Source organism: Artibeus jamaicensis, unplaced genomic scaffold (assembly GCF_021234435.1).
Source record: "Artibeus jamaicensis isolate MK-2021 breed Jamaican fruit bat unplaced genomic scaffold, CSHL_Jam_final contig_3126, whole genome shotgun sequence".
NCBI classification, from domain to species: Eukaryota; Metazoa; Chordata; class Mammalia; order Chiroptera; family Phyllostomidae; genus Artibeus; species Artibeus jamaicensis.
The window spans coordinates 6698901-6710375 of NW_026521723.1; the positions used below are offsets into that span (position 1 = coordinate 6698901).

Sequence of the window (11475 nt, forward strand, 5' to 3'; positions counted from 1 at the left end):
AAGGAATAGAAAGCAAGAGAGAAAGTGGACTAGCACTCAGAGTTGGACTTGGTAGTAACTAATCCATCATTCATTATAGCTTCTCCATGGGCTAGGCACTGGGGATTCAATGACATTCAAATTAAGTAAGATTTCATTTCATCTTTCATGGATCACATGTCCCAAGGGGGGAGATAAACATTCACAGATAAGTATATATTATAATGTCAAGATTAAGAAGCATTTAAAAAAGGGGGGAGGGCAAGAGATAAAGCATGATGAGAAGACTTCTCTGGAAAATATTGAGAGCTGACCTTGTGTGTGGAAAACCACGTAACCACTTGGTGGACACAGAGTGGAAAGGCCTTGAGGTAAAAGTGTGGTTATAACTCACAGGAATACCAAGAATGCACGTGTGGCCAGGGCGAAGTGAGCAAGGCTCAGAAATGAGGTCAGAGGTGTAACCACTGGCTAGATGCATGGTTTTCCTGGCCATGATAAACACTTGGGATTTTATTTTATGTGTAATGAGAAGTCTTTAGAAGTGTACTTTGGATAGGAAAGTGACATCACTTAGTTTATTTTTTTTAAACACTAGCTGCCATAAATAGGAGTATATATTATTACAATGATTAATAGTACACAGACAGAACATAACAAATTGTAATAAGTGTTAAATAAACACAAATGGCATTGTTATAAATGTATGTCTTAAATGAGAGAGATGAAACTGCTTTCCCCCAAGTATTTTATATATGCATGGATAAATAATTCTAGAGAGAAATAAAGTTTAGAACCAATTATATTCCTACTTTTTCTTTTCATAGTTATGAGCCTTGAGACCACTTCATAACTAAGTAGGAAAGGGAAATTTTGTTACAGTAATGTCCTTCAACTTGTTTGAATTCCTTATGCATTATTAGTTAAAAATCATACTATAACTTATTAAAATTATTTTGATAATCTACTCATTAATAACTAGATTATGTCCTTTTGCAGTATTGAGTCAAAACTAGAAGCTCCCTATTTGTAAAAGACTTGTTACGCACTCACTGAGTCAGTCACCAATTTTTTAATCATTTTTTTTACATTCTGCTGATTTTTACACCCCAGGGCAATGAACCATGGGAGGGTTTCATAACAAGTAAGGGCTTGTTTTTCTTTTGTTATGTGGGAGAAGCATAATGGCAAATTTATCATCTTGATCAAAATGATAATACATAGAAAACGGTACATATACAAATCAAAAATCTAGAAACTGACTATTTTAAAACTGCCTTTGTCCACCTCCCCCTTGGAAAATTCTGCCTACACCTTGTTTGCAGCCACTGTGCTAGTTGGTGTGGTCCACAAGGACACATGTGTCATTTTCTCTTGTACCTTCTACTGCCAAGCAAAGTGCCTGGCACAAAGTACCCTTTTTTTTAAAATAGTAAAAGAACTGTAGTGTCCATTTAGGTCTTCCCCATTTCCCTCGTATTTTTCCTAATCCTTGTCAAGAATGAGTTATAGGGATTCTAGAAACATTTTCTGGCTAAAAGAGTCCTAAGCCAGAAGTGGTGACATCAAAAATATGTACACAGAGAGGTGCAAAAGTTGCCTTTATTATCCAACAAGCTGGGTTGTAACAAATGAAGGGAAACTCTTAGTGAAGTTTCCCATTTGGGGTCATGATTTCATTCCAGTCATGGCCACACTTTCGGGTTCTCATTGTCATCCTTCTTTGGTCAGGTGGCAGCAGCGGGCCGTGGCCCAGTCTACCACGCTGCACTGGCAGTGGCATGTGGTGTCCCCTCGGATATCCCAGGAACCGCAGGCATAGCCACAAGCACAGCCCGTGACAACATTCCCTGTGTGGGCGCATAAGACATGGGTGTCAGAGCCCTGAGATTTTGAGAGGAGGAAGGTCTACCCATAATCATCTTTCATCTCTGCACAGCCCAGAGGTTGTTTCTTTAAGGAAAAAATACTAAAACAAATTTAGGCATATGACCATGGTGGAGATCTGTGAAAGTGAGGGGCCTAGGCATTTCTGTTCCTTCAGATTCATGGTAAATTCAATTTGTGCTGTTGCCTCTACCCATCAAAACAGGGCATGAGGTTGAAAAAGGGAGATGAATAACAAGGGACTGGACAGGTAATAAGGCTGCACAGCAGGACAATTGAGAAGAAGGCTTATACACTAGGTCATGAAAGGAATGTGGGGAGGGAAGAGGCAGAAACCCAAGATCCCTCAGCAGCTTTGTTATGGGGAATGAGAATGGGTGAGCCATCTCTGGGAGCCCGGAGTCAAGACTCAGCACCAGGCAAACACAAATGTGGGTAGAGGGAAGCTGAAGGTGCTGGGGACAGACAGGGAAGGGCATAGGGCATCTTACCCACCATTCTTCCTCATGGCATCACTCACCTTCAGGGCAGGAGGCCAGTCTGCCAGAGCTGGTGATACTGGTACATAAGAGTTGGGGAGAAGTATTGACCTCTGAGTAGGAGAGAAGAAACAGTATTGTCCATGATCTCTGTTTTCCATGATGTCCTTCTACAACTCCTTCTTCCCGAGAGGTATCCCTGTGTCCATAATCAGGCTACTACCTAGGGTTAGTGTTTAGCTGCCTCATTTTGAAAATGAAAGTAATAGTTGTACTTACCTCAGAAAGTGAAAATTAAATGAAGTAATCTATAGAAGGCTTTTCATCACATTTTGTTCATAACGAGTGTTCATAAATTATTGCTATCTTCCTCCTTCCCTCCTCCTCCTCCCCCTCAACATTATCAATATCATTATCATCAAGGAAACTCTAACTTTCAGTCCAAAAAGAGAGGACTGATAGGAGAGTGGGAAGGCCCTGGGCAGGAGTCTTAGGCTTGAGTGGACTGACTAGAGGTTGGGATCTGGGGACAGGGACAGAGGGAAAGCATTTAGGAGCAGGAGGCATGATCAGGGGTCACCCTTCTGTTTCACCTGATTGCTGTCAGTTACCCAGATCTTGGAGAGCTTCATTTATCTTTTCGTCCACAATGGAGTCTAAGGAACACTCAGTGTTCCCTACACTCATCTGAAGAAGGAGGATGGTGATGAGAAGGCAGCAAGTAGGCTTCATCCTGTGGAAGGCAGTGTCCTGGGGCTGGGAGGAAAGATTGGAAAAAAGCTGAGGTCTCTGAGCTCCAAGGTGGTTTGGAAAAAAGGGAGAAGAGAATGTGGAGAGTCTCAAGGTAGCACACATGGAGAAATGGCAGAGTCTGTATAGAGTTGGGATCTCTCTAAGAAGTCTAAAGAGTAGGGAGAGTGGCTGCAAAGAGGACTCACTCACCAAAAAAATTCAGAAAAGTTCTGCAAAGACTCCTCAACCAAGGATGTTTTATAGCTCATGGTGTTGACCTGGGCACCCCTTAACACACAAGCATGGACACCCATACAAACACACTGCCTGGTATTTTCAGAGAACTGAGCCAGCTGGCATGCACCACAGCACACTGATACACTTTGTCTGCCTTGTTTTGCTTCTGTAGTGCCAAGGGGAGTTCCCCTGCTTTCTGTTCCTCCCCATCTTCTTCTTGGCAACCTGATGAGGCCAGCGCCTGGACTTTCTGTGGGCTGCCCCATATTATAAGCCTCTTGTTTGGTTCTTCATCAGTAAAAGGTTACTTCATAGTATGCTGACCTCTTAAGACATTATTTCATTGTCCCTGGCTAATCCCACCTGTGGGAAAGTAACAGAAAATCTGATGACCACTGATTTACAAACAAGGAAGTGTACTGTTTCCTTCACCAGAAGCAGGGTGCTTGATTCCAGGGTTCTTTTGGAGACACACCAGGGTCATCACCAACCTGATCTTTTCCCCTTTTCTCTACCATTCTCAGTTTATTGTCTTTCCATCCATGATCTTGTCTCATCACGCTCACAAGGGGGCAGGCATCCCATTGTCAGTGGAGACCCTGAGCAGGAAGGGAGCACTGGCGTACGGCCATTCTCTAGGGCTTTGCCTTTTCATTTTGGAAGCATGATTTTCCTTTAGAAGCTCAGGCAGATTTTTTCCTACATTTCATCATTCAGTTCTGGGTCACAGACTTTCTTTTCCAACATGTATGGCTAAGAAATCAAGTAGGGACTCCATAATCCCTATTTAAGGCCATTGAGCCCAGATGTGTTTAAGAACTCAGATTTTTTTCAGGTTTTAGTATGTAAAAAAGTACAAATTATGTATATTACACTATACTACTAAGAAGGTTAAGGAAGCCTCTGTAATCAAACATATTAATAAATCTCCTGCAAAAATGTATGAATATTCACAAAACATATAATATAGGCCATAAATAGCCTGATGCCAGGCCACGCACGTCAGGTTTTGCTGCCAAATGAGTTAGCTTCAAACTTAGGGAAAATGTTTTAGGCTTTCAAAGACTTTTAGGTTTTGGAATAATGAATAAAGGATTGAATCTCATGATTCAAGAGCAAGATGAGGACTCAGAGGCCATGTATTGGAGGCAGCCAGAGGTGGAGAGCCTGGCTCTGCCCCTGCTGTGCCAGTTTTGCCCTTGCCCCTTCCCTAGAGATGCCCTGTGAGGCACAAGAAGTTATTTCTTCTACAAATCTCTTTTGGGAAACTTTGAGAGTGGGGCTCAGTGATGGTAGCAAAAAAGCAAAGATACTTTCTTAATTGCCAAACAGAAGGTGAGGAAAGGACTGACTGAGGAGAGTGAGAAGGAGCACAGACTTGGATTTGGTATAGAAGTTAGGCAAATTAATTTATGGTTAATTTAATGGCTAATTATACAACTTCTCTGTACCGCTTCTAGCTCTGGTGACTCAGCGATGGGCAACACAGGCAAAGTCCTTGACCTCTTGAGACTACATTGTAATGTGGGAGATAAATATGTAATATGTCATATATTAAAAAATTTCTCTTAAAAAATAAACCAAGGCAAGTGTGTACTGTTGTACACAATGCACTGTGGTCAGGGATGGCAACTCAGAAGAGGTAACTGATGAGCAATGACCTGAAGACATGCATGGGGAAACAAAGACAGCTGGAGCAAATGTCTTAGGTTAAAGTGCAAACATCGATGTGAGAAAGAAACATCAATCAGTTGCTTCTCACGCCTCCAGACACTGAAATGGAAACCCAGCCATGTGCTCTGACTGGGAATCCAACATGGGACCTTTCAGTTTACAGGATGATGCTCCAACCAACTGTGTGGGACACCAGCCAGAAGGGATAACTTTTAACATCTCTGTCTTTTGTATAACAAAATAATCTCTAGTAATCATTATGCAATGGTCATAAATAATCATTATTTTTATTATTATCTGCTTTCAAAACAAAAAAACTATTAAAAGAATGAACATCAATTTTAAATATGGCTTAACATTTATTATAATATTTTTGTGTGAACTAAACTTTACACTTACCAAACAAAAATATTATACCTCTTAGTTTTGGAAGCTCTTTGAATTTATATTTTGAACACAAACTCTTTATGATCATACAGAATGACCCAACTGATGTAATTCAAGCTCTGTTAATTTGTCTTTACAATCACTGGGTCATCACTGCTTATTCAGAATCCACTATTTAACTGCAGAAATATGTAGCAGTATAGGTATTGGTGATACAAATGCCAACTTGAATATTTTTTGAACTATTAAGGAATAATTTACTTTAAAAATGAAGGCATATAGAGTTCCGGCCAAGATGAAGGCATAGGTAGAAAACCTTCACTTCCTTGCACAACCAAAAGGAGGATAACAGCCAATCTAAAAATTAATAAACAGCCAGAAGTGCCAGAAAACCAAACTGCATGGAACTTTGACAACCAAAGAATTAAAGAAACAGTCAACCAGACCAACCAGACCAGTAAGATGGTGGACAGAGAGAACCTGAGGCAAGGCAGCAGACCACATGGGTGGGACTGACTAAATAGAAAACTGAGACTCAGAGCTGGCTGTGGACTAGGCAGGGGTTGCCACAGTGGGAGAAACTCCCAGTCTCATATGAGTCCGTTGTAAAGTGCACTACTGATGAGCTAGCAAGCTGCACTGTTCCTCTCTGTCCCCTCCCTCACAGACAGTGCCACAAGAAGCAAAAAGGGTCACCCTGCTTGGGTGAATACCTAAGGCCCCACCCCCTTACAACTTAACAGGTGCCCTGAGACAAAGAAATAGGGCCCAAATGAAAGAACAGAGCAAATCTTCAGAAAGAGAACTAAGAGATGAGGAGATAGCCAACCTATCTCCTGGGGAGTTTAAAGCCCTGGTTATCTAAATGCTCACAGATCTGATTGAGCTGGGTTGAAAAATGAAAACACAAATGAAGGATACCCAAAGTGAAATAAAGCAGAATGTTCAGGGAGCCAACAGTGACAGGAAGGAAACCAAAACTTAAGCAAAAATTTGGAACAAAAGGAAAAAAAAAAAACATCCATTCAGAACAAAATGAAAAAATAAGGATTCAAAAAAGTGAAGAGAGTTTTACAATCCTCTGGGATAACCTGAAACATTCCAATATCCAAATTATAGGGGTACCAGAAAAACAACAGCAAGAAATTGAAAACTTATTTGAACAAATAATGAAGGAAAACTTCCCCAACCTGGCAAAGGAAATATATTTCCAAGAAGTCCAGGAAGCCCATAGAGTCCTAAAGAAGTTGGACCTAAAGAGGAACACACCAAGGCACATCATCATGGAGTTACCCGAGATTAAAGATAAAGAGAGAATCTTAAAAGAAGCCAGAGGAAAGGAGAGAGTTACCTACAAAGGAGTACACATAAGAGTATCAGCTGGTTTTTCCAAAGAAACCCTGCAGGCAAGAAGGGGCTAGAAAGAAGTCAGGAAATGCAAGGACCTACATCCAAGATTACTCTATCCAGCAAAGCTATCATTTAGAATGGAAGGGCAGATAAAGTGCCTCCCAGATAAGGTCAAGTTAAAGGAGTTCATCATCACCAAGCCCTTATTGTATGAAATGTTAAAGGAACTTATCTAAGAAAAAGAAGATGATGAAAAATACAAACAATAAAATGACAACAAACTTACAACTATCAACAAATGGACCTAAACAAAAACAACAACAAAAACTAAGCAAACAACTAGAACAGGAACATAATCAGAGAAATGGACATCACATGGTGGGTTTTCAGTGGGGAGTTGGAGGGGTGCAATAGTGGGGGAAAGATACAGGGAAGAAAAAGCATAGTTGGTAGGCATAAAATAGATGGGGAGAGGTGAAAAATTGTTTAGGAAACAGAGAAGTCAAAGAACTTATATGTACAACCCATGGACATGAACTAAGAGGGGAGCAGGGAATGCTGGAGGGTTCTTTGGGGGAATAAAGGGGGAAAACTGTATAGCATAATCAATAAAATATACTTTAAAAAATAAAATGTATTGAGGAGCTACTATTTAAAGGAAAAAAACAAAGCATATAGCTAAGGTTGGGTATGTGGGGGCCTCACAACATAACTGGAAGTTCTGGGAAGTAAATTCCATGTAGAATACATTGATAAGTAAAAGATAAGTAATAAAAATGCTAATTCGAAGTTTACAAGTCATTATCAAAACTCAAGAGTAATCACAGCAATTGTTTTTAGACCAGTGTTTTGGGGGAGGAGTATTTTACCATTGACATTACCATTTACCATTGACATTACTTACAATTTCCAGTGTATGGTAATAATAAAAATCAAGTTGACTGTTAAGCAGATTTTTTGTTGCTTTTAAATTTTCTATAGACAATGCACTTGGCTTTGTGCCTGCAGCCCCACCCTTGGTAGTCACTGCTTCTGGTATGAGGATCTGGCCTGGGATCAGCCACCCCACGGCAGAGCTTCCACCTCAACATTCCTGGACAATGTTTAGAAAGTCTCACACAGAGAGGGTGGAAAGAGGCATTTGTTCCTTCAACATGTGTAAATAAATTAAGTGAAGTCTTGAACATTCTTCTCTCCCTAGAGCTACTCTCTTCCTAAGAGTGTACTCCTTTCCTAATGGCCCAAGTATGGAGGTATATGTTTTTATCTTTCTTATCTCCTCTCCTCAAGCAATTCTCCACTGATTACTTTGTATTTTATTTTATATAAATAAAATGTGAAAAGTTGGTAGCATAGAGCAGAGGCTGCAAACAGGAACACCAAAAATCCAGGTAAAAGTAACCAGACAATTGGAAAAGTAAAGGTGTGAAAGACAAGGCTGGGGCTGAGAGCATCATCTGTCTGTCACAGGCACGGGTAAGGCCAGCGCTGCTTTCCTCTCACTTTCTTTGTACCTGGGAGCTGGGGTCTTCAATGTGGAATCAAGAACCCCTATGGTACAAAAAGGGACCCACTGGGTAATAAGAACTAAATAACAGAGCTTTTAATTTTTATTTTTCTTATTCTTTAATATTTTTATATATGCTTTAAAGTTAATTAGCACACGTTCATAGTTTATAAATTTCATTTGAATGTATGCCTAATTTTTTAAAACTGATGGTGCACCTGAAGAAATGAATAAGAGACCAAGAAAACTAAGAGCCACAGGAAGCTTGCAGGTGTTTCAAACATAAGTTTCCAGCTCTCTTTTTGGCTAGAGTTGGTGAGCTCTCTGATGAAACTTTGAAGTATTGCTATTTCATCTTGTGGATTTATATACTTTATTTAGTATATGAAAAATCATTCAAGTTTATATTAGATGTAAAAAGTGAGGTGCAGATAAAAATTGAGAAGCTGACCTGCCCTGAATAGAAATTAATCATGGGTTTGCTTAGAGATAGAGCAAAACATTCCTCAAAAATGATCTTGGAGTCTGCTCAGAGGTTATATAGGTACATGATTAAGACTGTCAAGTACTATATCATTTAGCTATAGTACTACTCTTGAGATTCACTCTACTCATTAAACAGGGAAAAAACGTATTCTTTAAAACTTGATTAGTTGATGCTTTCAATTGGCTGTGAAACCATGTAGGCCCCTTACTCATCAAGGTTCCAATCAGGGACAAGTCAGCTATAACAAGAATATTTGTAGCTCTGACTGTGGTGGCTCAGCTGGTTGTCTCACAAAGCAAAAAGTGGCTGGTTTGATTCTTAATCAGGGCACATACCTAGGCTGCAGATTTGATACCCGGTTGTGGTACATATGAGAGGCAATTGATCCATGTTTCTGTCTCATAGCAATGTTTCTCTCCCTCTCTTTCTCCCCCATCCCCATCTGTCTAAAAATAAAAGAAATAAAACCTTTAAAAACAAAATTTGCATTCCAGTAGCCAAAGGAGTGTTCCTGAGTGGCTGAGTGAGTAGATTTGTTCAAAGCTGTTGTCCCTTTGGATGCTGGAAATATCAAATAAAGACAACAGTATGTTCTTGGCATTATTTATTGTAAAGTTAGTTATGGTAACATTTGGATGATAGATTCAGCTGTTGAGTGTGGACAAAAGCAGAAGCAAGAGACAGAGATAATGGGTGAAGAATACCAGGTGGAACCCTGGGAAGGGGATAATGAAAGCAAAATGTCTTGCAAGGAGATAATAGAGAAGAAGTGAAAAGAATGAGGATGAGGATGGCAGAAGCTAGAGGAGCCAGAGGTATTAGATTTTCCTGGAAGTATACAGTGGTTGAGTAGAGTGGTTTAAAGGTGACATAGGTCAAGCTCACAACAACAGATTCATCCTGGGCTCACCTGCCATGACAGCCACCATAGCTCAGCGCTCTTTTCCCCACCTGTTTTTATTTTATTTTTATTTTATTGATTATGCCATTACAGTTGTTCTATTCCCCCCTTCATTCCCCTTCACCCTGCACCCCGACCCCTACCATTCCCCTCCTTTAGTTTATGACCACGTGTCTCAAGTTTTTTGGATTCTATATTTTCCATACTATTCTTGCCCTCCCCCTATCTATTTTCTACCTACCATCTATGCTACTTATTTTCTGTACCTTCTCCCCCCTTCTCATCCTACTCCCCTGTTGCTAACCCTCCGTGATATCTTCATTTCTGTGGTTCTGCTCCTGATCTAGCTGTCCTTTTAGTTTGCTTTTGTTTTAGATGTAGTTGTTAATAACTGAGTTTGCTGTCCTTTCACTGTTCATCTTTTTATCTTCTTTTTCTTAGATAAGTCCCTTTAACATTTCATATAATAAGGGCTTGGCGATGATGAATTCCTTGAATTTGATCTTACCTGAGAAGCACTTTATCTGACCTTCTATTCTAAATGAATGCTTTGCTGGATAGAGTAATCTTGGATGTAGGTCTTTGGATTTCATTACTTGGAATACTTCTTTCCAGCCCCTTCTTGCCTGTAAGGTCTCTTTTGAGAAATCCGCTGACAGTCTGATGGGAACTCCTTTGTAGGTGACTGTCCTCTCAGCTCTTGTTGCTTCTAGGATTCTCTCTTTCATTTTAATCTTGGCTAATGTCATGACGATGTGCCTTGGTGTGTTTCTTCTTGGGTCCAACTTCTTTGGGACTCTCTGAGCTTCCTGGATTTCCTGGAAGTCTATTGCCTTTGCCGGATTGGGGAAATTCTCCTTTATTATTTGTTCAAATAAGTTTTCCACTGGTGGCTGTTTCTTTCCCCCTTCTGGTACCCCTATAATTCAGATGTTGGAGTGTTTAAAGATGTCCTGGAGGTTCCTAAGTCTCTCCTCATTTTTTTGAATGCTTGTTTCTTCATTCTTTTCTGGTTGGTCATTTTTATCCTCCTTCTGGTCCACTTCTTTGATTTGATTCCCAGTTTTCTTTCCATTACTATTGGTTTCCTGTGCATTTCCATTCATTTCAATTAGCTTAGCCTTCATATGTTCCTCTAATTTGTGACTAAAATCAACCAGTTCTGTGACAATCCTGATCACCAGTGTTTTGAACTGTGCATCTGAAAGTTTTGCTATTTCTTCGTCACTTAGATTTATGGGCTCTGGAAGAAAACACAGCCAGAACACAGATAATTGAAGTTTTCAGAAGTCCGATAACAATGAATTCTTCAGCCTGACCAGTAAGAGGGGCGAAACCAGCAGCTGGCAGAGCGGGGTTGCACAGGAAAACTCAGTCAGAGGGACTCAGGCGCACAGATCCCAGGCATGGGGTTGCAAAGGGCCGACCCAGTGAGCGAGCGGCAGATCCGGCGAGGGTGAAGGGCGGCGGGTTGACTGTGCTGGTGCATTCCTGCACAGATCGACCGGTGAGGGAGTGGGCAGTGAGACGGGACCAAGAGGGTCCCAGCAAGTGGAGGCAGCAGAGATGGCCACCATTTCCTGGCTCTGACCCCACCCCCACATACAGTGTCACAACCCAGTGACCCCGCCCTGGAGGCCCCGCCCCGCCCCTAAGGCTCCACTCCTCATACTTAATGGGCGCGAACCGACCAAAAATGGCTCACGAAGATCCCCACCTGTTTTTTCTGTGTCTCAGTCTCTGTGTGCTGGCTAAGGAAAAGCAATGAAGGATTCTGGGTTCTAATACAGAAAGGGGATGGAGCCAGGGGAAGATTGACAGGAACCACTGTAGAAGAGGACACAGCCCCAAGCCC

General features: G+C 41.0%; 1 protein-coding gene across 1 annotated transcript; it reads right to left on the reverse strand.

Moving 5' to 3' along the window:
* Positions 1-1692: 1692 nt before the first annotated feature.
* RETNLB (resistin like beta) lies at positions 1693-3092 on the reverse strand. The gene is made up of 3 exons (XM_037148868.2): positions 2957-3092; positions 2387-2458; positions 1693-1829 (listed from the first exon to the last, which is right to left on the reverse strand). The coding sequence occupies exons 1-3, from the start codon at positions 3075-3077 to the stop codon at positions 1693-1695; spliced, it is 330 nt and encodes a 109-aa protein (XP_037004763.2). The 5' UTR covers positions 3078-3092.
* Positions 3093-11475: the final 8383 nt, after the last annotated feature.

What these genes read in the sequence shown, in the direction of transcription:
- RETNLB (XM_037148868.2), bottom strand. Translation starts at nt 3,077, where the DNA reads ATGAAGCCTACTTGCTGCCTTCTCATCACCATCCTCCTTCTTCAGATG. An exon ending in TGAAGCTCTCCAAGATCTGG is followed by an intron (nt 2,459 to 2,956) that starts GTAACTGACAGC and finishes TCTCCTACTCAG; the next exon opens with AGGTCAATACTTCTCCCCAA. An exon ending in ACTGGCCTCCTGCCCTGAAG is followed by an intron (nt 1,830 to 2,386) that starts GTGAGTGATGCC and finishes GCGCCCACACAG; the next exon opens with GGAATGTTGTCACGGGCTGT.